Source organism: Acomys russatus, chromosome 17, assembly GCF_903995435.1.
Source record: "Acomys russatus chromosome 17, mAcoRus1.1, whole genome shotgun sequence".
Classification (NCBI taxonomy): domain Eukaryota; kingdom Metazoa; phylum Chordata; class Mammalia; order Rodentia; family Muridae; genus Acomys; species Acomys russatus.
The window spans coordinates 65,140,356-65,168,313 of record NC_067153.1 but is presented as its reverse complement, the minus strand read 5'-3'; the positions used below and the strand labels follow the sequence as shown (position 1 = coordinate 65,168,313).

Genomic DNA, 27,958 nt, shown 5'->3' with positions numbered 1-27,958 from the left:
GCCAAAAAGAGTATAGCCTGGACAGTGAAGGGCCGTGTGCCCCCAGACAGGCTTTACCCCGCTCGCCCTCCAACACTCAGGGGTTAGGGTTAGAAGAGTCAGGGAGACTACCGTTGGCAGAGTTCTGTCTAGATTAAAAGACAACCAGAAAGACACGTGAGAACTTCCACCTCGTGAACACCACACACATCCAGCTGGTCTCCCTTCTTTATTGATCTCTGGCTATAGCAGGGGCCTGGGAGACCGAGAGCATGGGGGGCGGGGGTGTCACATGCGGTTTAGAGTGGCAGGTCTAATGACCGTGGAGACGGACTTCACAAGAATGGGCCCACTGTACAAACGCATGGCTGGTATTTACATGAAAGGAAGAGGCAGTCGTCTGGACTCAGCCTTATCTGGGGTGAGGTGGGACACGGAGCCTGAGGAGAGGATGAGGCTCTGCCTGGCTGTACTTGGTGCTCCAGGTTGCAACAGCCCTGAGCCACTCCCCTTCTGCCTTCCACCCACCAGGGGCCCAGGGGAGGGGACTTAATGGGCCAGTTCTGGGAGAAGGGAGGCAGGAAGAACCTGTTCTGTGACCACATGGTTCACCCTGCTCACACTGGGGCCCCACTGCACTCTCCTTCCTTTGCTCATAAGATACATCCTGAAGGAAGACCTCAAAACATTTACAGACATTGGTCGGATGAGAGCCTCCCAGTCCCCAGGGACAGGAAGGAGGCGAAGGGCCAGAGACCCAGCTAGGGCAGGTAACAAGTCCCTCAAGCCCAGACCAGCCCCGAGTTCTTGAGGACCCCAGGGAAGGCTTCCTTCAGACAGAATCCCAATGGCTCCTCTCCTCTCCTCTCCCAACCACTGTCTGGGCACAGGAGAGAGGTTTTGAGGGAGTAGGGCTGAAGAAGCAAAAGTTCGGGGTCAAGAGGATGTCCCCTGCTTGTCCTAGGAAGGTACCTGAAGGGCTACCTGCACTTCCCACCCAGGACTTTGAAAGCTGCCAGCTTCTGGCCCTTTCTTAGGGAAAAGAAGGGAAACCCAGACCTGCCAGCTAAGATCTGGGGTGGGGGATTGAGGGATCCCCCAAAATGTATTGCTTAGAAACTTGGAGGCAAGAAGGATGGGGAGGGTCCAGGGGGCTGGCATCTCTGACCCTCCCCCTCAAGCCATAGGAAGCCTGCAGGAAGCTCACCCCTCCAACGTGGCCATCTGACCAGGAAGGGAGTCCAGAGGCAAGGGGTGGGCACAGTGACCACTGGGGCCTGTGGTTCCCAAGGCTTATGCCCCAGTGAGTGTTGGGTGGAGAAGGGCCCTTCCCCCATCCCACCAGCTCCAACATTTGGCTCTCAGGTGGGCTGTCTATCTCACGACCAACACGCTCCCTTGGAGCAGATGGGGGAACCAGTCCTGATGGGTAGTGCTAATGACATCAAAGACTTTGGACTCAGTGAGAACCTGGGGAAAGAAGAAGACACTTCAGTGCTCTGTTCTAGAACTTCATCTCTAACCTAACCTTCCTTCTCCAAATCCCACCCAGTCCTCCCTCGGTCCCTAGTTGGGTGCTAATGTCCCTCAGAAGCAACGGCAGCCAATGGTGTCAGCTGGCTGAAACAGGTCTCATCCTTTCACCTGCCTTCACTGAGCCTTGTGCCCAGACTGGTACCTGTTTTCTAATCTCACAAAGGCTGGCACATGTGTCATCCTGCCTGCCTGTTCTGTCCAAAGAAGATAGCAGGAGTCCCTCGCTTCCCACCCTGGCGCAGCCTTATGCCTCCAAGTCTTTGCTTTACTGCCTGGAAAGAGAAGAAGCCCCTGCCCAGCAATGCCCAGTGATGAGCCCCCAGAAGCAGGCTGGCTTGGCTACCTCCTGCTCCCAGCTCACCTGGCCAGCCCCAACTCCCCTAATCCAGATTCCCATTCTGGTTGTGATCATCTTCTGCGGGGGATGGTGGGGCCTCTTCCTCACAGGGGGACAGTTCATCAATGGACATCTGGTTGGTGATGCCTACGGAGGATTCCAAGGAAGCCGATGTTAGACTAAGAAGTAGTTTCTCCAGAACCAAGGTGTAGAAAATAAGAGAACTGGCTCATCTGCCACCTGCCTCCAAACTGAGCCACCTGCACCCATCCCACATGGAAACTCACAGCCTCTGCTCACGGAGTGGCCAGAACCACCAAGTCACCCAGATGTCACCATTTGGAGACAGCCACGGTGTGCAAAGGAGTGCAGCCATGCGCATAGGGTCCCAGGACGTACAACACTGTCCCTGTCATCTCTCCAGCCTCTCATGTTAGAACAGCTCAAGCCACAGCCAGTCAGCCTTCCCTGTGGCCTCCTATTTAAGCCTGACTGGAGTCAAAGAGTTTCCTGGGGCTCAACAAAAAGGAGACTGCTGTTGCTCCGCCGCCGGGCAGCCCTAGAGTGCTCACCCACACGCACCCATAACAGCACTCACCACTTGCTGCCCGTTCCTTCCACTTCTGTTTGTTCTCTTGAATGTACTTGGTCCAGGTGGAGCGGAAACTGACCACGTCAGGGTTGGGGTCTCCTACGTCCACATCTAAAGAAGGCTGGCGCCACTGGAAGCTAGAAACAAGACACACACACACACACACACACACACACACACACACACACACACACACACACGCAATTCTAGATTTAAGACGCCACTCTCTTCAGAACCTACTTCTTAAACCTCAGCATAGAGAAGATGGCTGAGGAGCTGGGGTCCTCCTCTTTTCTCTTCTCCTAGATACCCCCAAATCCTTGTCTCTCCAGTTGTACCCCTCCCTCTCTATACTTTGTCTCCTGATAGAAGGAGAAAACCAATCCTGAGGGCCGGAGAGATGGCTCATGGGTTAAGAGCACTGGCTGTTCTTCCAGATGGACCCAAGTTCAATTCCCAGCACCCACATGACACTCACAACTGTCTGTGACTCCCGTTCCAGGGGATCTGGCACCCTCACACAGACATGCATGCAGGCAAAACACCAATGTACATAAAATAAATATATTACTTTTTAAAACAATATTATCTGAAAGACAGTGTAGACCCATAGAGGGAAAAATAATGTAGGACACCACATCCTTTTGTGGCAAGCAGAGGGGCTCTCAAACCTAAAGCAGCCACCTCCCTCCCACTTTCTTCCAGGCGGCGTCTCTTTTTGTGAGGGAATTCTCTCATGCATCCAATGAACGCATGGTCACCCCAGCCATAGTCACCTGGGCTGACTTTTAGACTTGGAATCATCATCTGCCAAGGGCTGGACACTCTTCTCAGCCACATCAGTCAGCACAGAAAACGTGGGTTCCACAATGAAATCAATGAAACCTGCAGGAAGTGCTCAGTCAGCAAAGATGCCGCACTTGGGGGGGCTAGGCAGAGGTGAGCGGGAGCGTGGCTGTGGGCCGCAGGCTGCAAGTAACAAAGCCTAGAGAAGTGACTTAGGGGACAGTTTGGAGAGGATCTCTTTGTGAGCCCAGAAAGATCCTTCTCGTCTGCCACAGAACCCCACATCCATCCCATCATCCTTGCCTCAGCAACAAGAACAGTTTGGGGACTTGGAGGCTTGGAACAAACCTGGCCAGGCCCAGACATCTCCTTTCCTCTCCGCCTCAGACTCACCTATCTGGGACTGGGCCACCAACGTGGAGGTGCGATCACAGAGTGGAGAGAAGGGCAGGCCTAGCTCTGCCTCCTTGTCACCCTAGGAAAAGAGGATGCATGCCTCAGGGTTAGGAAGGCTGCAACAAGGGAAAATGATGCTGCCCCCTGTGACCTGGAAACGAGGGTTGCATAGAGACAACCAGTGTCCAGCTCCGCCCATAGACTTGACCCCACGGGCTTACCTGGCGGAAGAACTCTTCCATTAGGGCCTTGGTCCAGCGGCTGTGGACTGACCACTGCTTGGTTGGGTGGCTGATGTCAGCAGCATGAAGCAGAAGAGACAGGGCCTTGGATTTGTCAATCCTGGTTAGGGCAAGTGTTAAAGAAAGAGAAACTGATCTTCTAGGAAAAGGAAACCTTGACCGTTCCCCAACTTCCAGTCACACACACACACTCCCACATAACTCTAAACAGTCCACACACGTGCACACTCATCTGTATGTAGATCTAGAGGCACAGTAAGTAGCTGAGAACCCACGTTCTTACAATCCGTGGACATGGATTTGACGCCTCCCATTTGACTCCGCCCTCATACCTACCACCCACTAGTTGTGAAAACACTAAGCAAGCTACTGAGGACATCATAATTCGTTTTTTTCAAGCCAAAAGTGAAAATAGCCCTGCCACATATTGAGCTGTTCTGAGAATGAAATGACTTATGTATAACAAGAATTTCAAAGTGTCTGACACATAATGTGCACCCAGTGATGTTACTTACATTGATACTTATGATCCCCCCAACAATGTCCCATGGTGACCCGACAGTCTCCATTCAGACACCAAGTCAACACACACCTCCAGGACGCCAAGTCCCTTCTTGCTTGCGCACGCTTACCCATACCCACGCACTTCTAGACAGCATTAGATAGACTGATCGCATTTGTTCCGTCTCCATTTTTGTTCTTTTTTTAACCTCACACAACTCCTCCTTTTAGAACCGGAGTTGATGTAGAGAGAGGCACTCCGCTGTTACTGTTTCAGACAAGGACACGTGTCCAGAAAGACTGAGTGTATTTCCAAACATTCCAGAGTAACCCTGTCCTACAGTTACAAGAAAAGCCCCCATCCAGGCGCCATTAGACCTGTTAGGTACAAATCCAAAGCCACATTCACAAAAACCACACACAATTGCCCGTGTACGCTCAGGTGAAGCCAGGTAAGAATCTGGAACACCACTGCCCAGTGTACCTTGATTCAGGGTACCCCTCTCTGGCCTGGCCCTGCCCCACACCCCTCCATGCGCTACCTCTCCAGCTGCTGCAGGGCTGTCTTCATGGACTTCACTTGCTGGAAATGGCAGGACATGTCTGTGGCCAACACCATCTCAATGACCAGGGCCCGCAGCTCTCTGAGTGAACAGAAAAGAGACCAGTCCTCTCAGCACTGGGTAGGACTAACAGAGATGGGGGAAGGGCAGCTGGGATAAGGGTCTCTGGGACGCCACATGCTGGCCTGTGCTCACGCAAATTCATCCTTGGTGAGGTTGATAAAAATGTTCATCTCATCATCCTGCATCAAGCGAAAAACAGAGCTGATGTGGTGATTCTCCAGCACCGAGCGATCATTGTACAGGATGGCGCATTCTGACCTGTGAAGCTGTATGTCACGCCCAGCCCCCTATAAAGGGCTCCACCGGCAGCCGTGGCCCCTCCTGCTCCCACCAGGCCCCAGGGCTCACTTGGTCTGGATGTGGAAGCTGTTGGTTGTGCCTGTGTGTTCATAGTCATGGATAGCTGCAGCAAAGGTGATGGCCAAGACCTCGATCTCTGACAGGCAGTGCTAGGGGAAGAGGAAGAAGAGGATGAACCTGGGTCAGCGCTCTGCCAGTCACTCCCCAGACGCCTTCCCCATGACTATAGCACTCTACCCATAATCAAATCTAACCCTGTGTCCTTGCTCTGGCCCCTCCAGTTGTAGGCCCACTACTCCCAGTCATGTGTCCCCAGCAGTGCCCAGGAAGCGTTGGTATACCTGGAAATTCTATGGAGGACATTAACGCAATTTGACTCTAAAGGTGCTGGGATGACAGGAAGCAAAAAGCACTGAAAGAGCAACCAAGGCTCCCTAGTTCAGGAGCATAGGCCCTGAACAGCAGGAGGATGGCTAGGCACCTACCACCATGCCTGTGCGGAGTAGGAAGCAATGAACAGTCTGGGTCACGTCGGCTGCATGGATCTGGTTGTGGTACGGGTTCTTATATTTCCCATAGCCTGTCTCCAAGGCCTCCAGAAAACTCATCAGAAACACAGTGGGAATCTGTAGAAGCAGGAGGAATGGAAACATCAAGGATCTACAGGAGCCATGAGGCAGACAATCCCAGCATTCTTTGCAAGGTAGTCAGGTATGCTCACTTGTAATCCCAGCACCTGGCTGAAGCAAAAGGCTTGAAAGTCCCAGGCCAGGGTGGGCTATCTAGGGAACCTTCTCCACCCACCCTCCCCAGAAAGAACTGAGAGTGGCCCAGAGAACCAGCATTTTGCTGCTAGTTTGAATTCAGGCTCTACCCCGTGTGACCTTGTGACCTTGGGTAATACTCATGTGTCCCTGTGCTTCCCTATATAAAGATACTACTAACGACCTGGGATTTAATGAGGAAAAAGTACAAGTAAGTACTCTCTGAAGAGTATCTATAATTATTATTATTTCCCTGGAGATCTCTAAGAAAAGAAAGCCTCCCTCCTACCTTCCAAAGACCTTCACCATCCCCAAATCTAGTTAGCACCATGGAGAAGGGCTCAGAAACAACAGAATAAGATGAGCTGCAGAGCTCCCTTGCAGCAGATGTGGAGAAGCTGCTCCCCTGGGAAGCCCTCCTTGACCACCTCCACTCCACATATGGCAATGTGTGCCAGCCCACAGCATGTACACACGTGTGCACACACCCCAAGAGCCAGGGTTCTATCCAGCCACTCTAATTCTGCCCCTGACTACATATGCCCTGGGGGTTACCCCTTCAAGAGAGCAAGGCTAGTCGTCATCTGAGGCCAGGAAGGGATCCAGGGCTCAGGGCTTGGGGGAGGCTTCTGCAGATGAGCTTCAGAGTTACAATGGACACAGAAGGCGTGCCATTAGTCAGACCCGAGCATCCCCCACCCCTACCCCAGAGGGCTGTGCCCCAAATTCAGGGAATTTTAAAGGACAGTTTCCATGACAACTGCCCTTGTTTTTGCGTTGCCATGGTGTCCCTAGAGGGAAGGAAAGAGAACGGGGGTTGGGGGGACAGGGAAGGAAGAGACCATGGAGCTTGGGAAGGGAGCCTGACCAGGACGCAGTGGACATCCCTTTCTCTAAGTGTCATTAAGCAGTCAGCAGGCTAGCTACAGCCAACCGGTGCAGCTGCTCTTAGGGCCCCCTAAACCTAGTTCTTCCACATACAGAGGGAGTTTTGCAGAAGCTGGTATCTGAAGTATATCTGAGAACTACATAGCAAAACAGGAGCTGGGAAAGGGGCTCTGGAATTCCTGGACTGAGGAGAGAGGGTTGGAGTGGGCAAAGGGAAGTTCAGGGGCAGGCCACATGTAGGCCCAGAGAGAACCCAGCTGAACAGCTCAGGACCCAGGACCGCCATGACAGTTCTTAAGAGGTCTCAGGAGAGGAAGAGGGAAGGGTCAGGGAAAGGCTGCACGGACAATGTTACAGTGAAGACCGCTAGGAGGACACCCTCACCTTTACTGTTGAGCCCACGCCCTCCAAAGCCTGCTACTTCACTTTCAACATCTATTGCCACCCCAGACGCCACCCCAGGCCCCGGAGCCACTTGGTAACCCCTCATTCTCCTCTTCCAGAGATAGGTTCTGTCGTGTTTGTTCCTGGCCCAGTTCCCCCCAGAGCTGTGTCGTCAAGTTTGCACACTGACTGCCTCCCCTCCCCCAAAGAGCAAATGGAGAGACTCTAATCCAAAGGATGACAGCGCCAGGCTCGAGACCTCCAGAGTCTACAGACAAGAGCAGAAGCGGAGGCAGATAGCAGATAGCTCAAAGGGCCAGGCCAGGAAGGAAAAGGGGGCGGCCTCCCAAGCTGACTGCCTGCATGTTGGAACCTCAGGAAGCAGTAAATGAAGGGAAAAACTGGGTTACAGCTGCTTCAGGAGAGGCAAGAAAGGGATGGGATAGGATGGGATGGATGGGATGGGATGGGATGAATGGGATGGGATGGATGGGATGGGATGGGATGGGATGGATGGGATGGGATGGATGGGATGGGATGGATGGGATGGGATGGGATGGGATGGGATGGATGGGATGGGATGGGATGGATGGGATGGATGGGATGGGATGGGATGGATGGGATGGGATGGGATGGATGGGATGGGATGGGATGGGATGGATGGAATGGGATGGGATGGATGGGATGGATGGGATGGGATGGATGGATGGGATGGGTGGATGGGATGGGATAAGGGAGCTATGGAATCTACTCATTGGCAATCTCTTAGGACAGGACAGAGAGGAGTGGAGGGGCCCTGCCTGGAGGTAGAGGTAGGATGTTGCCCAACCTTGAAGCGGCTGATGAGACTATGTCGAGTCAGCAATTCAAAAACAATGGTCCTCAGCGCGTGGTCATCGGCTGCCCGGTTCAAGGAAAAGACATCAAAGCACCAGAGGTCCAGGTTCTGTGGAGAAGCAACAGACTAGGCAGGAAAGCTCCCCTCCGAATCGCCCCTGCCACGGCAAAATAAGGTGGACTTCTAAGTGTACTTTCCAATGAAGAAAGAAAGCAAAGGTGGTTAAGTGGGTCTTTTTCAACCCAGGTGTCTCTGAGTATCAGAGAGACAAGAAAACAAGGGTTTGTCTCTTGGGTAGCGAAAGTTGTCCAGAAGAACATAGAAAATGTAGTTATCAGGGAAGTTTAAAAAATCACACTACAAACAGAATCTGGACGTCCCAATGGTTATTTCAAGCCCCAACCTTTTCCTCTTTCCCAAAAACCCAGGGGTCACCTTGAGACAGTTGTGTACTGCAGTAGAATACGTGGGGCCCACAGATGTATACGTTCTCCGGAACATCCTAAGAAAGAACATAGAGAAATCAGGGACACAGTTTGGGGAACAGAGATTTGGGGCTGTGGGGATATGTCTCAGGGTAGGTAGGGTCATGAGGATCAGGCTGGCTGGGACAGAGAGCAGAAGAAGCAGAGGCCGAGTATGGACAAACCGCACCGCTCCACGAAGATCCCAGCCTGCACTGCGTGCACAATGCTTCGGAACTTGGGCTTTTCTTCTGCCCTGCGACCTTTGGCTCGGGTCTGCTGGGTGAAGGTGGAGGCCAGCCAGTCCCGCACCTCTGAAGGCACAGCATCTGAACGAAGCTCCCGAAGCTCATCCTCAGTGTCCAGGATTTGCCTATGGAAAGTCACAGATAAAGCCCCTGCACCCAGCCGTACCCACTTAGTGACTCTTCGCCCTTTTCCTTTCTTTCACTACAGCTCTTTGTGTCTGTCTTCCTATGGGACATCTGCAATGGTGAAACCGCTCACTGCTTGAGGCAGTGAGATCACTGTGGACATGACTTAGCAAACAATGAAACACCACCTGCCAAGGAGGCTGCAAGGCAGTGCCATCCATCAGAAATAAACTTCAAGGTTCACATATGAAACTTAATTGTTTTTTCAGGTGTGGTAGAGGCAGAAGGACCAGGAGTTCAAGGACAACCTTAGCTACATAGCAAGGTCAAAGCCAACCTGGGTTACACAAGGCTTTGTCCCAAACAAATGAAAACAATAAAATTTTCTTAATATAGCAGACAGTAGCTACATTAAGATGTTAAGAAGAAACTGGCAAGGGGCTTAAAAGACGGCTCTGTGGTTAAAAACACTTGCAGTTATTGCAAAGGACCAGGGTTCAGTTCCCAGAACCCACAGTTCTGAGTTTACTGCCTATAATACCAGTTCCAGAAGATACCATACCCTCTCTGGCCTCCATGTTGGCACCAGGCATGCATGTAGGCCCTCACACGGACAAGTAAAATTAACATAAATAAAATCTAAAGAAAGAAGAATGTTTTAAAAACTGGTGCAATGTTTAATGATAATTTTTATTTAAGCTAATTCCTCTAAAATATTATTTCAAGAAAAAAATCAACATATAACGGGTGAATGACATATTTTGTGCTCTTTTTTTTTTTTTTTTTTCCTATCTGTAAGAGCCAGCATATAATTTACAGACACATTTAAATTCATCCTTGCACACCACAAGGACTCAGTAGCCAAATGGAATCAGAGTCGTCCCTCCTGGTCAGCTCTACAGAGGCATTCCATGTGGGTGAGGTCAGGACTAGAAGGTCTCTAAGGTCCCTGCATCCCTGAAGCCACCACTGCTTTTCCAGCTGTCAGGGTGTCAGGAATGTGAAACAAGCACTCCACCCCTGAGCTCCGCCCCAGCCCTTTCCAGGCAGGAAGTCTGTCTATCCCTGCATCATCTCTGCCCCATCTCTCTTTGTCCCTGTCACACAAGCCTCATCCCAGCTCTGCCCTCCTCCCTCTGGAGCTCTGCCTGCCTCTCTCACCGAGTCTCATCAATGTAGACAGCTTCCAGCAGGGAAGCTGTGTATTCCAGGTTTTTCTTCAGCTCCTCGATGTTAACCTCCCCATTCTCCAGTTGTTTCACCATGTAGCGCAGCCTGCAGGGTGTGAGCACAGGTGTCCTGCTTAGACACTGGGGCACACTCAGGGGGTTCCCCAACAGGAGGCTTCAGTCCTCTGAGATGTTAATCGGTCTAACATTAATGACAACAGCGGTCAGTACTTTTCCCCCCTGCCAGGGTATGGCTTCTGCCAACAGTAAGTTAACATCCCACACAGTTTTAGCCTAGGCAGGTAGCAGCCTCAAGAGTAATGTTTCTGGAGATGATTTGTTTTACAGTCTCAATATTTCCCCCAAAAGAGAGGGCGTTGGGATCAACACCAATCAAAATAGTCCCCAGGGTCCTTTCATTGTCGTGGTCGGGACAGGGAGGGGGGACACACCCACAGCCCCTCCACCCTGGCACGGATAGCAAAGGCACAGAACAAAGACAGGTCTGCACGCTTTCGCCTGGCCTCACTCCACCCAGGCAGAGCTAATGGATTATGATCCCAGAATCCATCAACCAGGACAAAGCAAGTTAACCCCTGGCTGCCCAGGCTCATACCACGATAACCTCCGGCAGAGTCACTAGGTCCACGTCCTGTCTCTGGCCCAGCCAAAGTTTTACCCTTGTAAAATTGCGGGGTGAAGCCAGGCTCTTACTCACCTGAAGGCTTCCCCCAAGGAGACTGTCCTTCATGCTTTGCAGCTTTGAGTTCTGGGGGGTCACTAATTAGCTGAGAGGTTTCTGGAAGCCTGGCAAAAGCAGCTCAGAGCTGCGAATGACACTCTGGCTCTAGACAGTGATTTTGAAGAAAGGGACTCACCACCATCCCACTCCACCCCACCCCACTCCCATACACAGGGTCTCTGGTCCAGATGAGGTGAGGCAGAAGTTAGGACACTTTCCCACTGAGAGGGGTTTCAAAAACCCAAGGTCACACTGTGAGTCAGGGAAGAGAATGAGTCAGGGACTAGAGGCTGAAATTAGCATCAATTCCCAGAGATGCTGGGGACGGAGAACAGTGGCATTCCTGAACAGAATCAGCTCTAGAATCCTGGGGTCTCAGCAGCTTTGGAATACGGGCGCTCAAAATAGCCAGCCCTAGGAAGCATCACCAGCCACGTCTCACCTCAGAGCCCAGCAGTCCTGGCCCACATGTCTGCAAGTAAATGGGGCAGAAGGGAAAGGGGCCAGACTGGGGGTGGGGAGCTAGAGGAAGGAGCCCTGTGCCTCCTGAGTGTGTACCTCATCACCCAAACCTCACTGGTTCCATGCAGAAACAGTTGTCTGACAGGGAGGAAAGCTCAGCCCACTCCTGCTTCACAAAGAGGAACAGCCAGGATCTGCCAGGATATCACAGAACAAAAAACGCGCACTCTCTTTGGGCTTCCCTGTCTGCTTAGCCCTGGTAACAGAGGGTTTTGGAATAGGCCACACAAAACAGAAAGAAAGGGCTTTTCCACTGCCTGTGATTCACTTCTCCTCACAGTCCCACCCTTACCCTAATCTGCTAATTCACTCAGCCCCCTTCAACCAAAAACCGTGTCCGCAGCAATCAATGCCTACCACTGTCTTTCCCAAACAACTTGGGGAAAACAAGCGCTGGCTCCCAAGTGAACAGCCCCACCCACGGCTTTCATTTGCATATTTTTGCATAAACACTAACAATGCAGCCAGCTCTACTCTTTGAAAGTGTTTTCTCCTGTTTTATCTCATTTTATCCTCACAATGGGCCAGAGAGGGAAGGTAGGGAAAAAATGGCAAATCACAAACCCAACCCCTTGACATGGTTTACTACAGTGTGTAGTGTGTGTAGTGTGTGACGCTGAAATCCGAGGTTCAAAGCTCACTTCCTGAGATTCACCCTTGGGCAAGTCACTAATTTTTAATCAGTATAATTAAAATGTGGCCTGGAGATAAAATAAAAATAAAATGTGGCCTGGAAGGACTGTAGAGATGGTTCAGCGGTTGAGTGCTTGACTACTCTTCCACAGGCCCTGCGTGCAGTTACTAGCATCCCTGTTCCTCCAGCTCCAGGGGATCTAACACCTCGGCTGGCCTCCACAGGCACCCACACATCTGTGGTATGCACATGCCATGCACAAAAACATACACACGTACACACAAACATAAAATATTTTTTAAGCAGTTTAAGCCAGGCAGTGGTAGTGCACACTTTAACTTCCAGCACTCAAGAGGCAGAGGCAGGTGGATCTATGAGTTTGAGACCAGCCTGGTCTACAGAGGGAGTTCCAGGACAGCCAGAGCTACACAGAGAAACCCCGTCTCAACCCCCCTGCCCAGAGAGAGGGAGAGAGAGAGAAAGAGAAAGGGAGGGAAGGAGGGAGAGACAGAGAGACAGAGACAGAGGAGAGAGGGAATAAAAGTGGTCTAGAGACAGCAGATACTAGCATCACCTTGGATCATAATTCTAAATTGGTAGGTTCTAAACTTCACAGCACATTTGCTAAACCAGAGGAAGGCATGTGTTTTTAAATGTGTGTGTGTGTGGTGTGTGTAGGTGTGCCATGGCACATGTGTGGAGGGTAGAGGACAATCTGTGCATACCATTCCCTCCTTTGACATTCACATGAGTGCTTGGGACTGAACTCAGGTCATCACGTTTGCTCCAGAAGCTCTCTACTCCCTGAGCCAAATCCCTGTCCCAGAAACATGGGTCTTTAATGAACATCCTAAGGGATTCTTAACCACTCAACTTTTTACTCTAGAGCCTCAATTTCTTCAGCTGTAAAGCGGTGAAGCACTCTCACAAGGATATTAAGAGAACTAAAGGAAATAAAATATGCAACAAGCCTGGCACAGGCAAGAGGCCCCCATAAGCCTGAATAGAAATTAACTGTCAGAGTCGCTGGCACCCACTCTGCCCCCACACCAGTACTTTAAACCCAGCAGCACCTGCCTGACAGAAAATGCTAGTGACTAGTGCCTTCTCCTGTATCATTTGAATCTCAGATGTAGCTTTTTTTTTTTCTTTTCTTTTCTTTTTTTTTCAGAAGCATCTTAAGAAAGAAGAAAGGGCCTTTGGCCCAAGGTTACAGGACTTGTTAGTCGCAGGTTGGCAAGGTAAGGGGACCTACTTATGTCCCTACACGTTGACAGTGTTAGGACAGCACAAATCTGGCAGGGTAATAAGCTTGTTGAGCAACATAGGACTTTGCACAGAGCCTCAGCCAGTCCCACCCTGAGTGTTCTGTTGCCTGGCCCTCTCAGCAAACTCACAGGACATGGCAATTATCACTGTGGTACAAACAGTATCTGGTTTTCCTTGGTCTCCATACTCACAGCACACAGTATGTGCTCAATAAAAGTCCATCAACTAGAGGAGATGTGTGTGGGAGGACTAGTCAGGTGGAGGCCCCTGCCAGAACTTACAAAATGACACTACCTAGCCAGGCTTCTAAAAGACTAATGGCGAGCCGTGGGACAGGAACAAAGCTGTAGGTTGACTTTAAACAGACCAAGTTCCACCTTCTCTGGCTGCTAGATCTCACCCAGGAGCTCCCTTGTCTGAATGAAACATGATCCAGACACCAGAAAGAGGCAGGGAGGGAGAGAGGGAAAACTGAAGAGTAAATCTGAAAAACACGAAATTCAAAATGAGGAGCTAGACTCAGGCAGCTGAGAGGATCCAGGTGCTGAACTGCACCCTCCTAAAGTCAAATAAACACATGTGGGCTCTCGCACGCGCGCGCGCACACACACACACACACACACACACACACATTCACTGTATGCCAGGCAGCAAGACCTCTTTTATCTCAGAGTCCTTCAGAGTGAAGACTGCCATGCCTCACTAGCACAGAAAGTCCTCCTCTTCACCCACAACACTTGTAGCCCAGCCGTCTGTTTCAGGCCTCAGAGAACCTGGCCCATGAAAAGCCCCTTCCCTGGAGAACAAGCTGGCCGGACGTGGTGGCACATGCCTTTAGTCCCAGCACTCGGGAGGCAGAGTCAGGCGGATCGCTGTGAGTTCAAGGCCAGCCTGGTCTACAAAGCGAATCCAGGACAGGCAGGGCTACACAGAGGAACCCTCTCAAAAAAACAAAAACAAACAAACAAACAAAAAGACATTCAACACTTTATCAAGCCTTTATCAAACCTGCAGGAAAACTGAAGTTTCCCAGAATTCCTTCCACTCCCATCCATACTAATTTCACCATCTCACTTCTTCCTCCTTCACTTTTAGTGCCCTCTGACCTTGACCTTTGGCAAACCCTAGTATCCCCTGGCTCTAGTTGGAAGAGAAGACTCTGGAAATAACAACCCTAACACACAGAAGACCCCAGCCCCCACCAGGCCACTTCTATGGATCACAGTGTGACAGGCCATCTGGGGATTTCCAAAGTCGTCTGCCACTATTTCCAGTACTAAGACTGCCACAAAGATCTCTGTAGATACGGGGCTTAGAAAAAGACTGCCTCAACCCCGAGGGCTAAGAGAAAAGGAAAATAAAGAACCGGCTGGGTAGAGTAGCCGGTGGTAAAGCCCTTACCTAACACGTGTAAGGCCCTGTGTTCCCCTCCTGCACTAGGGTTTTATTTTTGTTTGTGTGGGTTTTGTTTTGTTTTTTTAAGCTCTGGTATGGTAGTTCATACCTGTCATCTCGGCATTCGGAAGCAGAAACAGGAAGAATGCCGTGAGTTTAAGGCCAGTTTTGGCTACAGAGTGAGGGGAGAGAAAGAGATGTTGGCTTGGGGAGAGGGGGCGCGGGATCAGTACAGGCATTTTCGGTCTTAAGGATGTCAGAGAGAGCCAGACATGGTGGCGCACGCCTTTAATCCCAGCACTCCGGAGGCAGAGACTGGCGGATCGCTGTGAGTTCGAGGCCAGGCTGGTCTACAAAGTTAGTCCAGGACAGCCAGAGAAACCCTGTCTCGAAAAAACAAAAAGAAAAACAAAAACAAACAAACAAACAAAAGGATCCCAGGGATCAGGAAAAAGAGAGAGGGAGAAACCCTGTGGAAACACCTGTCATAGGTAAGCAGAAACAGCAAAGAGATACAGAAATGGAGGTCATAAGCAACCTGTCCTCTTTTCTGCCTCCCCCCTCCTCCTGGCCCCCTCCTCCTGCGCCCTCTGCCCTTCCTTACACCTCCTCACCCTCCCCTCTCTCCTCCCGGCCCCCTCTCCTCCTGACCTCTCTTCTTTCCCTTCCTCCTACCTTCTTTCTCCTCCCCTCTCCCTGGCACCTACCTGAGGATGGGGCCCTGGAGGTGACTCCTATGGACCGGAACAGGCTTTGCCATGGAAATCAAAGTGCCCAAGGGCCCCCTACTGGGAACAACTCCCTCTTGAACCCCCCAACTTCCTCTTCCAGGTCCCAGCAGAATTAAGCAAATAACCAGAGAGCACTTTGTGGACAGGGAACTGGAAGAGCCTGGATAGAGAAGTGATGAGGCAGAGAGGTAGCCCACAGGAACTGGGTGAGAGGCCCTGGGAAAAGTTTCACATCTGAATCAGACTGAAAACAAGAATCTGCTGTCAGAAGAGTCCCAGAACGGCCAGAAATAGCATAGGCCAGCCCCTTGTTCTAAGGAGGTGGGGCTCCTCTTTGGGAAAAAGGGATTAGCAGACAATGTCCGGAGGCAGGGACATCCTGAACCATCAGAGAAGTCTGTGGCCCAGCCAGAGACCGGAGAGGCTAGGCAGATCCAGGTTCTGCAAACCCGAGCTTCTCCTAGCCCCGTTTCCCCAGGAACCTTGGCTCCTGAGAGAATTTACAAGGCAGGAGAATGAACTTGAGAAGGGGCTTGCAGAAGCTAGAGGCAGGCGTAGGCTCACAGGTAGAGAAGTGCACACCACTCCACAGTAAATGAAAAATCTGGGGGAACTTGTTCAAAGAAAAAGAACGGAGAGTGGCCGACAGAAACAACGGGGTGGGAGTGGGGGACACCACACCACGAGGCTAGTCAAATTACGTCTAGCCCTGATTGAGACTGGGGAAAACCTTGAAATAACCAGAGTGAGGTCAACACATCTGAGAAGCGGAGAAGAGATGACAAAGCCCAGGAGGGGCGAAATGAGGGTTCTAGGAGAGCTTGAGGACCAAGACCCTTCTTCCACCTCCCCGCGCCCTGCAGGAAAGAATCTGGCCTCTGCATCGCCAAATGGATTGCGCACTCAACCCCAGCAGCTTCCTGATTGGCTGCAAGATGACATCACCAATGTAAGCGCACTGGGGCCACGATTGGTCCACTGGGGCTGGGGCGGGGCTAAGGAGGAGGTAGGAGGGTTGAAGCAAAAAAAAAAAAAGAAAAAAAAAAAAAAAGAAAAGAAAAAGTGTCCTCAGACCTAGGGTCGCTCGGTGGGCGTGGAATGAAACAAAGGGATCGCAGGGACTAGTGTGGCCAAAGAAAGAGAAGGGAAGCAGACCCAGAACTTGGGTTTTATGACGAGAAGTCTTTTCCTCCTTCCTTACCGCTCAGAAGCTGAGAAATTAAAATACTGTCACTGTGCCAAGCTCTTAAAGGAATATAAACAAACGAAGTTTAGGGACCTGCTGTTTCTCAGCAGCTCTGAGCTCTGGGACAAGTGGAAGTGTGGGTTCCAACTGCGCGGCGACAGAGGCTGAAGACCCACGGGTTGCTCTCTAGAGGCCTAGTAGTCACGAAGGGGAGGCAGAGGAACCACTCTCTGTCCCTATGGTGGCCACCAGCTGCTTAGTGCTCTCAAAAAAAAAAAAAAAAAAAGGATTAGGCCCCGCATCAGAGTCTCAGGCCAAGCTATTTGGCTTGTTTTTCATGCTGACTGTGTAAGATGGTGAGAGGAGGCAGGTGACAGCCAGCTGCACTCAGCCTCAAACAGCAGCACCCTCCACGTCGTGCTAGCTCCCCTTCCTGCCTTCCCTGCTCCGCTCATCTCAACTCTCCCACGGAGAAATAGACGTTAATCTGAACTGGGAATCCTCGGAAAGGATAACTCATCATCCTTCTGCCCTTGCCCAACAGCACCAAAGGTGGCCGAACAAATGATCCCTCACCCCATCCCATAGGCTGTGTCACCTGTTCCAGCCTGTAATTATAGACAGTCCTAGTAAGGAGAGAGTAGGGCCAGCCGCCATCTCTTTCCTGGGGTAGAAGAGTTCATACACCCACCCACACCCTGTGCTCTACCTCTGACAGAGCCAAGTCACCTGGCCAGGAGGAAGGATGGACATAGGAAAACCTCCCAAGAAGTCCAGTGTCAATTTCCCTTCAGCTCTTAAATGTCTTTGTATATTTTAATATATAAATGTTTATGTTAATATAAAAAAATTACAGGTTTCCTTATGGCAGTTCCATGCATCTGGGTCATTATGCTTGTTTTTTGTTTGGTTTTATTGGTTGGTTTGGATTTTTTGTTGTTGTTGTTGGTTTTGCTGCTGTTGGGGTTTTATTAGGTTTTCTTTTGCTGTTTGTTTGTTTGTGACATATATATATATATATATATATCCCTGGAACTCATGATATAGACCTGGCTGGCCTTGAATTCACAAAGATTCACCTTCCTTTGCCTTCCAAGTGCTAGGATTAAACATACTGTGCCACCACACCTGGCTTTATGCTCTGCTCTCATTCACCCCTGTCCCCTACAGCCATCTCCTGTCCTTCCTGACCCTTCTTGCCCAGCAAAGGTCCTCTTTCCCTCCAGATCCTTTCCCCATTTGCTGTCATGTCATCGCTCTCTTCCCCTCCCCTCCCCTCCCTTCCCTTCTTACACTGCCCACTTCTACTTTCATTAACCCTTGAATTTAGGTAGAAAAAGCCCGAGGACAGGGCCTCCGTGTCCTGCCCACACCCAACTTTCTCCACCCTGTACCTAGGACTAGTCATTGGCATAAAGGACAAAAGTTGGCTCTGGTCAAATAAAAGGAGAGGGGTGGAGCCGGGGTAGTGTTGGGGGAAGAGGGTATCTAGCTGACCTCACGGATCCAAAATCTCAGAAGCTGGAAACAAACACACAAGGACATCAGCTAAGGCTCATTTTAAAGTGACTTGAGTAAAGCTCAGGAGAATTTGCCTTGATTTCCTCACTGTGTAGGACCGTGGGGGCACCTTTCTCAGTTCTGTCTTCCAGGCTTAAATCTAGTAAACAGCACATGTTTCCCAGAAGTCTAGCGAGGACCTGATGAGATAGTTACAAGAACACTTTGGGAACTCTACAGAAGGTTATTACTTTAGTCCAATCCTTTAGTTAGTATTCAAATATTCATTAAGAGACTTCCGTAAGCAAAGTCCCAGATGCGCACTAGTACCCAGGACCCAATTTTCTCATGCAGTCCTCAAATGGAACCTGAGTTATGTATGAGAAAGCTCTAGTCTCCTCTGTAGTCCACAGGAGCTGGAAGGCACCCAAAGCAGGGACCACGCAGAGTATGGGGCTGCAGAACCCAAGAGCAGCCAGAGCTTTGCCTCACACTCCCCTCGCTTTCTGGTTCCCATTGCTATCTGAACAGCACTAGTTCTGGCAGCTGGCTGGGCAGAGTGGCGGGGGTGGCTCCAAAGATAAAAATAGTCCCCCTAGCGGCAGAACTCGGATGCCATTCTGGAAGATGGCAGACCTCAGGTTGACATAGTATGGCAGCCATGGGAGATCTCTAGGCACTGGACAGGGGTTGGGAGAGGGGGCAGAGGCACTGTCAGTACTTTTCCATCCTGGTGGGTGGTGCTGTCCATGAGGTAGATGGAAGCCTAAAAGAGCAAAGGGAGATGAGATAAAAGTGCAGAAGGTCCTGGAAGGCAAACAGAGAACGAACGAAATCTGGGAGGTGCTCCAGAAGACAGCCAGGAAAAACCCCTGAGCTACAGGGTGAAGCATAGCCTGTGTATGAATGCAGCTCCCCAGGCCCCCACCTAGAAGCCATTTCTAACAGGTGATGCTAGCAACAGCCCAGCACAATTCAGACTGTGCTGTGGAAAGAAACAATTCAAGCAGTTTGAGCCTTAGATCAGACTAATAAGAACCCAGGTGTCCCAGTGCCTGGCTCAATACAGCACACAAATGCATCACCTCTCCCTCAGACTTCAGCCCTTAAGAAAGGGAGTAATTGGGCAAGGTTGCAATAACATAAGGCAGATGAAAGAGGAGGTGCCAGGATCCCATCTAGAAGAATGCTTCTCCAGCTCACTTGATCCTTCTCCCAGCACTGTGGAATTCTGCTTACTAGCCACCTCCATAAACCACCCCAGACCACATCCCAGCAGATGTCCTGCCTATAGGGAACTGACCAGATGCTTAAAGCGAGCTAAGACAGTTAAGAGCTGGCAGTTGGGCAAGGATGACTGCAGGTGTGTGGGGCAGCAAAAGGCTGGGTCAGCAGGATTGCAGTACGATCCCAGTATTTTCCTCATTCTACCAGCTAGCTCTGGGCATCAGTTGCTTCCTCTGTAGTCCTGTGTATCTCTTGCATTCAAGGCCTGGTAGGCACTAAGGAAGCAGGGTGTTTGGGCCTTGATTCCTAGGTTCTTCCCTTCTGACTAACTCACTGATTCCCCCAAATCAGCATTTACCAGGTTGTAAAGGAAGACGGTAGCTTCCCCCCTTTTTTTAAATCATAGCATGGCCACTTTCTAACCTCTGTGGATCTCCCAGGAAGCTCTCACATTCGGCAGCAATCAAAACAACAGCCAACTCTGCTGACATTTCAAAGGCAAGCAGGGGATGTGTTACACATCTTCCAAATCTTCCACTTTGGAATTCCTAAAGCTCCAGCTTGGTGCAGAGATGCTCCAGGCTATGAAACTTGGCAAGCGTGCTCATCCCAGGCTGAAGGGAGTTTCCAAACAAGGTGGACATAGAGGACAGAGCTAGGGAAAAGATGCCAGGCTAGAGGTTGGATGACTAATAAGCAAGGCCATAGGAAGCTGAGGATGTGGAAGAAAAGGGGAAACTTCCTAGGCCCCAGATCCTGTCTGTCAAAGGTTCCCCAGAACCTGACCCAGAAGTCCCACGTTAGGTCCTTTCCCATCCTAAACAATGCCAATACCAACTGGCAGCCTTGTGGCCTACTGCAGCCACCGTAATTATTTGAAAGTCTGACTTTTCAACTGACCTGAGAGCCCAGCTCAGCCAAGAGGAACCCTAAAATACTCCTGACTCTTCTTCTAGCACTATCCCCTGGATACACCCTGGCCTTCCTCTCTGTCAGATTCCATCACAGCCTCCTCTGGGGATTGCTAAGGTCCCACACGCTGAAGCAGAGTCCTCACCTGACGTTTTCTTCCCAAACACTACAGAGAGAGTAGGAGCTAGGGTCGAGGGAGTGCAGCAAGCACTGCAACGAAAGGGTGGGTGGCTAACAAACACTACTTGGGTAGGCCTGCAATGAGTGCTTAGCAACCACTTTTCTTCCTGCCCCAGCACAGGAACCCCTCTGCCTGTCCATCCCATCTCAGCCCCTCCCTGCTCTCGGGGACCAGCTGTCTTCCCCCTTAGGAGACACTCTCTGTATCTAACAACTTCCAGCCTCCCCAGTGTCTCACCTCCACTCCACCTACTGCCCTCATTTTATGCCTCTTCCTCTGCAGCTGCCCTGAAGAGAATTGGAAAATAGCTACTCAACTTCCATACCTGAGAAAAACAGCCCCTAGAGATTCAAAGGCAAGTACTTGGCTTCTTCCCTCGAGGAGCTGAGAGGATGAGGTCACTAACCAGGCAAAAGAGGGACCCTGAAGAAAGTTGCAGCCAACATACCCTACTGTTACCACAGCAACACCTTGATGGTAGGAGTCTCACCAGAGTTTCTCTAGCTCCCAGCCAGGAATGAGGAGGAGTAGGAAGCTGGGGCCTTGAAAGGGTAAGTGAAGGCAACAGGGACAGAGAAGGCTAGGCATGCCCAGCCCCTTCACTTTCCTCTGGGCAAAAAGGACAAGTGCAACCTCAGGTGTAGAACCTCCTTGTCTCCCCAACCTGCCTCCCAGAGCAAGCATAACAGCACCAGGGTTCCAAAGGACTTATAGAGGCCTTCAAAAATAAGTAGAGGAAATACAGAATTAAAGTAGAGAGAGAAGATATGGGGTGGAAAGGGAAGGCTATAAAGTCCAGGGAGGAGAGGTTCTCTGAGCCATAGCTGGGAATGGAGGAAGAGCTGACCCAGGAGTGAGAAAAGTCCACTCAGTGCTCTCTTCTCTCCTCAGGTCCGGGGAGCTGAGGGATATGATCTGCCTGGTGATATTACTCCAGGCCAAGCATTTAGGATGAATACAAAAGGAGGTTCCCCAATACACAGAACCCTACAGGAGGCAGGGGGCTGCTTCTCATGCTGAGCATTGCTCAGAACAACAGCTCTTCCACCTTTGCCCAGTTCAGCCACTAGGACTACCTAGCAAAGACTGCTGTTCTCTTTTTACAGTAACCCACACCCTTTGCAGTGTAGCTAGCCCACTTCCAGCATCATTAGCCTCTCATTCGCTGAGCCCAGACACACGTCCTCACCCCTCCCATGTAATCAGCAAGACTCTTCTCAATCACACCCCAAATATTGGGTTCCAGCTTACTTGATAATTCATCTTCCTGCATCCTGAATCTTCATCTTTTTCTCTCATCCAGTCATTAGCCCCCCATTCATTCCTTCATAAAGCAAGCTCCCCCATGCTGAAAGATCTCTAGCCTTTACATTCAGGGCCACTTTCATATGAATAATATTATATATAAAAATATATATATACCAGAGATGCTGAGAGACCACATGCACTCAAGAGCACACGGCGCAGAATCGACAGAGCTCTAAAGTCATCTGCTGTATTCTCTCTCTCCCTCTGCCATCACAAGCTCCACAATTCCTCCAGTACCTGTTCTGCTCAGACGTGTGGGAAGCTCTTTCTTTTATCTGAATTTGAGTTGGCTTGTTTCTGGGCCTCTCCCCCAGCTTACTGCAGAATTCCCCTCCCTCTACATCCCAGATGCCACTCAGTCCTCATCAAACAGTTACGTAAAGGAAATAGAGATGGGAAATATCTGGTGAGAATCAGGGTAGAAAAACCAAGGAGGAGAGACTCCCTGGACTAGAAATGAAGGTGAGAGGGCTTGTTCAAGGAAGACAGAAAAACAAACAAACAAACAAATCCCACTGAAGTCTGAGAGGCCTGGCGCTCCTGTCACAGCAGCCCCACAGCTATATGCAGAAGATGGGTGAATGACAGCAGGATTTCCAATACTGGTAAGAGCCTCACAAGATTACTGCATGGGACATATTCAACATGAGAATCAAAAGCAGAACTAATCAAGCAGAATCTGGGTCCAGTCCCTCAGCCTCCTCCTGCTGCCCTCTGGATCTCCTCCAGGATTACCAAGATATCTGAATGTGTCACAAATACACACAAAAGATCACGTATGCATCATGTCCCATTACTGGCCTGCTCATTCATCTTGTCCCTGCCTAGGACCACCCAAGACCATCAGGTAAGGGCGTACCTGTCGGCCGACAGCATATTAACTGTCAAACAAACCATTCCTAACCATAAAAAAGAGACACCATCGGGGAGCTCTGCTTCCAGCATGCATGGCCCCCTACCTACACTTATACATGTCTGGCACTCATAATTCCAGTCTCTCATTCGCACAAAACAGCCTTTGTGTCTTCTCTGTAACTCGTTCAGGTCCTGGCTCTGTCCTAAGGTCCCACACCTCAACACACAGCAACCATACCATCTGCCTTTCTTCTACATCCGTTTACTGCACACCACCCCCTCCTGTGTGGAGGTGCACACACAGCACAGAGTCAGAAGAAGAGCTGGATCCTATGACTTCACATGCACATAATTCACTCATGTCTTTCTTCGCTCCCTCATAATAATATTTCTTAAGAGCCCGTATTGTTCAGGGTACCACATGAGACTCTGATGAAACAAAGAGAAGCAAAATTCATTTCAAATGGGTCCTTGCTCTAGACTCAGCTATTATGACCTTGAACTCTGTGGGGTCCTGAGAATGAAGCAGGGAAAAGACAGGAAAAGAAGAACATGTCTATACTGTCCCCCTTGACACACACACACACACACACACACACACACACACACACACACACACACGAGGAATATCTATCTGTAAAATTTAAGATCCTGAGAGAAACTAGGGCAGAGTATGCCCTGGGAGACAGAACTTATATCTGTGTTTTTTATTTGTGCATAAGCCCCCAAAAGAAAGGGTAGCAAGATGAGAAAAGGTGCCTCCCCAATTCTTCAGGAGCACAGGAAGGGTATTCACTTCCTCTAGCAATACAAGGCCAACATCTAGTATGCAAGACACTCAGACTGCTCTTGAATGAGGGAATAAATGAATGAATGAGCCGAGTGAATGAATGAATGAACAAACGAACGAACCAAATCAGGGTTTTTTCTTGATTCAAAAAAGGCCCTAGGGCTGGAGAGATGGATCAGCCATTAAAGGCCAGGCTCACAACCCAAAAAAAAAAAAAAAAAAAAAGACCCTGAAAATTCTTTCTACATCTAGCTTCTCCCCCCACAGTCCCCAGTGCCCTCTGGTCTCAGATCAGGGTGGACAGCCAAGTCAGAGTTGTTCATCTTCAGCTGGGGATGCTGAAATCAGCATGGCCAGCTCCTCAATCTCAGGCTGCATTTCTCAGCCTCTTTATTTAGGAATCTCCTGAGTTACATTTTTTTTTTTTCCTGCTAGCCAGAAAGAAAATCCCACTGTTGGAGACAGATTCTCAGCTGGTCCTAGTGTGGGAAATGGGATTCCTGGGTGTTCTTTTCAACAAAAAACTGCCCTGAACAATTTGATTAGTGGGGGCTTTGTGTCCAGAGGCAAAAGCACCCTAAGAGTCTGGATGCCCTAGATTAGAACTTTAAAGGGAGGGGGAGTAGTGTGTGTTGTGTTTGGGAACCAAGATACATAAAGAAAGAGACAGATATGTAGAAATCCCATCTTAGTGCCCGGTCCTGAGACAGTCATGTCTACCTCCCTGTCTCCAGACTAAACAACCCCTTTTACCCTCGTCCATGAGAAAGAGGGAGGGCTCTGCCTCCATTTCAGGGGATTCCTCCCTTCTCACCTCTTTAGAAACAAGGACTAGAGGGCTGGGAAGCTCCTCCCACTTAGAAAAAATAAAAAAGCCTGAAATTCCTCTTCAGGTTGTCAAAGCCTTCTTAATATTCAAACAAAGCCAAATCCAGAAAGCCATCAACCTGGGTTCTACCTTCAAATCTTCCTCTGCCTTGAGAAATGAGACTGAGAATCCACTCCTGGGGATGAACAGTCAGCTAGCTAGCATTTCCTTAGGACCAGCTTGCTGACGTGACATAGACCAAAGTCATCTAGTCAGTGAAGTCCCCTGACTCTTGCCCACCACGTAAGGCCATCTCAACTAAGGCACTGTGGGAGCCTCGACTGCTTTCTCTCTCCAGAGTGAACTGCCACCTCTGGGGTCTTCTTTTCTCAAATTAAAGAGGGAAACAGCCATCCATCTTCAGGAAAGATTTCTGTTTGGCTGGGAACGTATGGAGGGTGTTGGAAATGGGGAAACAGTTCTGCTACTTGTCCCTGCCACCTGGAGTGAGCCAAGTGAGTGTGTGATAGACCACTAGTGCCATCCTGAGAATCTGGAGTTCTGTGTAGGTAGCCGCCGATACCTCGTCTTTCCTCTCAGCCACTTCCTCACTTGCCACTCTCCTCAGCTTAGCTACCATTGGCAGAGCATCTTCTCTATCTACCAAAACCCACTCAACAAAAACCAATTCAATCTGGTTTTCCATTTCTTCATCCTAGAATTCATTCCAAGGCTGCGCTTCATAGAATCCAGCAAATTGCATTGGCCAGAGGCAGCAAAGGAGGGGACAAAGGAGCACATTTGGATTCCAAGCCTTGTTGCCCACTGTGTCTCATCCTCCCTAAGGCCTCTGTAAGCAGCAAGCACACAAATCAGACTCACCTGCCCAATATAAAGCCATCAACTCGTCACCATTAGTGAAATATTTAAAGGACAGCACAGACATGGGCATCTGCTTGCCTCCTGCCCACATCCCTCCCTTTATCAGAGCCCAGAGAGAGATTAGATGCTTGCTGCTGGGGGAACTGGAGAAGAATAGGAGTCAGGCATGGGTACCATTTTATTTGATATCACCTCTTTTCCTTGGGCTTCAGGAAATCTCTTAGGGAGATGTGCATCTTCTCCTATCTTCTGATTAAAAATCAACGGACTGCAGAGATTACCCAATGGCACCTGCCTGGGAGGTAAGCATGGTACATGGCTTGTCTCTGACTCAATCCTGTTCTGCTTTGAAGGGCAGAAAGAAAACTTCCTTTTTCTCCCTCAAAAATGGTGCATGGAACACCTGGGTCTTTCCTCTTTCATTGCTCTCCATGTACTCTGGTCCCACAGTAAGGAATGCAGCCTGAAGTGCTTGGAGATCCTGGGAGATCCTCTATAAATAAAGAGGCTTTGATTAAGCCAATTACGTTGTTCCTGCCAGTCAGTCTTCACTTCCACCCCCTCCCCTCGCTCCCAGGTGAAGGTTCCATCCGCTCCTCCAGACTCCAAGTGGACCATTTAATGTGCAATTTCCAGACACCAAAGCAGATGATCCTCTCAAGTGTAGGGCACCCTCACCCTGCTCCCTGCAGGGTGCAGGAGGCAGAACCACCAGTGCCAAAGAACATACATAAAACCCACAGGTTGGCACAAGTATCTCTATGCACTAATCTGCATCAGTGTGCCAGCATTCTTCACACCTTTGTGACCCATGAACATCTGTACACATGCATGTGATGTGTCTCACATCTGCACAACCCTGCACATGGATACGTGTGAGTCAGCCTGGCACCTCCTGAATGCTGCCTGTCCGCAGCCCTGTCACACCGAGCATACTGTGTGTTGCCTCTTCATGATGCTGAGTGTGTCACCCTGTCACCCAAAGAGCCACAAACACAAGCACAAGCTTTGCAACTCCTAAACCTGCTCTAACCAATGGGCTTGTTCTGCAGATGCCTGGCACATGTGGCCTGGACACGGGTGTCAGGGACATGTTTCCTCACACCTGCCAACATGTGTGTGTGTCCAAGAGAATCAACCTGCCCGGCTCCAGCTGCACACACACACACACACACACACACACACACACACACACACAGAGTCCAGGCTGCGCCCCCTCCCCTCCACATTCCTCTGCCAGAGACTCACAGAGACCGCAGCTTAATCCACATCTTTTTGCTGGGGGCTGACTTCAGCTCCAGAGGTGACGGGCAATCCGACTCCAGCATCTCTGGAGGACTGCGGGGGGACAGCTCCATGCTCAGCCACTGTCTAGGGAATAGAAAGGAGAAAACAGCTCCTCTGCTCAGCTTCGAGCCCCTTGCCGAGAGACCCTCGCCCCTCACTCTAGCTAGACCCTTCCCACCTGCGGCTGGCGTGGACCAGCCAGGCCGGTGAATCTGGGCTCGGCCCAAGCTAGCAGGGCTGCAGTTCCTGCGGCTGCTCCTCTCGCGCTGCCCGGCCGAGCTCTGGGCTCCAGCTTCCAGCTCTCCGCGCCGCCGCCGCCGCCGTTGCCGCTACCTCCGCCACCGCCGCCGCGCGCTGCCACAGCCGCCTCCTCACCTCCCTCCTCCACCGGCCAGGTCCCCCTCCCTCCGCTCCCCTCCCTAAATCCTCGGCCTGCCCGCCCGCCGGTCTAGCGCGCGGCGCAGCCACTCCTCCCCCTAGCCCAGGAGCGCAGGGGAGCCGAGCGGTGCACACACTCAGGAGCGCCCAAGGGCGAGCGCGCGCACAGGCGCCCCGCACGAGTGGCTGCTGCGTTTGCCCTGCGCGGAGGAGGGGGAGGACGACAGGGGGAAGGGTAGTGCGTGTTGACAGCTCGCGCGGGCGGCCCACAGGACTTGGTGTGGATGGTGGGGTGGTTCCTCCTGTGTGTGCTTGGAGTTTCTGTGGATGCGCACTTGTGGTCCCAAGATTCCACGCGTCGCTAGTTGCCTGCGTGTCCTCCCCGTTCCTTCTCTCTCCCTGGGACACCCGGACGTAGGTTGAGTGAAGCCACAAGCCTCAGAACCTAGCTAGGCCAAACCCCATAGCGCTCCTGCCTTTGAAAGGAAAAGTTCCTGTGCCTCTGAACGATGCTGGCATTCCACAGCTAGCCTCAGTTCCCACAGCCGGGTCTTCCAGACCTGCCTCTGCTGCCCTACCCACCGTGCCTCCAGTCTCCCGCTGGAGAGAATTTCTACCTATTTTAAAGCTCTGCAGAGCAAGCAGCCCCCATGCCTTCCTTAACTACCCAGTAACTGTACACAGACAGGAAATAAAGCCAGATAGCTAGTCTGGCCTGCAGGCCTGTAAGCTGGTCCAGTTAGGTTCATTTTATTCTGCCTTCAGAGGAAGAAATTTAAGGGCTGAAGGCTCAGTGCAAGTAAAACAGGCCTCTGTCGAACAAACATTTTGCGAAACAAGGGGATGGAATTTGAACTCAAGACTGGCAGGGTAAAACCTCTTCCGTGCAGCGTTGTCCCATCATGGGGAACAGTTCCATTTCTTTGTTCCCTGAACCTACTTTTGGCACTGTAGAAACTCTCAAGCAATCTGCAAATATAAGCAGATTCACAGACTGCTGATTTTCTAACAGGTGGGGCCCAGAATGTGAATTTTCACTTCAAGAACTCTGGAGTTTGGAAGGAGGGGTCACCAGGAAAGACATATATTCTAAACTATGGAGTGGAGGCCCCTCTATTCGCTGGCAAAGGCGGAAAAAGGAACAGAAGGGAAGTGCTAGTCTCCTACTGTGAAAG

At 50.6% G+C, this 27,958-nt stretch overlaps 1 protein-coding gene across 2 annotated transcripts; it reads right to left on the bottom strand.

The window, feature by feature from the left end:
• Positions 1-110: 110 nt before the first annotated feature.
• On the bottom strand, positions 111-26,729 carry Pde1b (phosphodiesterase 1B). 2 transcript variants are annotated; one of them, XM_051160493.1, is made up of 16 exons: positions 26,584-26,729; positions 26,367-26,489; positions 10,169-10,282; positions 8,824-9,006; positions 8,605-8,671; positions 8,161-8,277; positions 5,781-5,921; positions 5,344-5,444; positions 5,128-5,253; positions 4,912-5,013; positions 3,848-3,968; positions 3,624-3,705; positions 3,221-3,329; positions 2,451-2,581; positions 1,877-1,999; positions 112-1,449 (listed from the first exon to the last, which is right to left on the bottom strand). In XM_051160493.1, exons 2-15 carry the CDS (start codon positions 26,474-26,476, stop codon positions 1,896-1,898), a joined length of 1,608 nt encoding a protein of 535 aa, XP_051016450.1. In that variant the 5' UTR covers positions 26,477-26,489; positions 26,584-26,729; the 3' UTR covers positions 112-1,449; positions 1,877-1,895. The 2 variants fall into 2 exon arrangements, with proteins under 2 accessions (XP_051016451.1, XP_051016450.1); XM_051160494.1 differs by lacking the exons at positions 26,367-26,489; positions 26,584-26,729 and adding an exon at positions 10,895-10,915 and having other exon boundaries at positions 111-1,449.
• Between the last annotated feature and the right edge of the window lie 1,229 nt (positions 26,730-27,958).

Bases quoted from the DNA above. Each gene is read 5' to 3' on its own strand.
- Pde1b (XM_051160493.1), bottom strand. From the start codon at position 26,476: ATGGAGCTGTCCCCCCGCAGTCCTCCAGAGATGCTGGAGTCGGATTGC. The intron at 10,283-26,366 runs GTGAGTCTCTGG...CACACCCTGCAG, and splicing joins TGGATTAAGCTGCGGTCTCT to GCTGCGCTACATGGTGAAAC. The intron at 8,278-8,604 runs GTGACCCCTGGG...GCTTCTCCACAG, and splicing joins CAGTACACAACTGTCTCAAG to AACCTGGACCTCTGGTGCTT.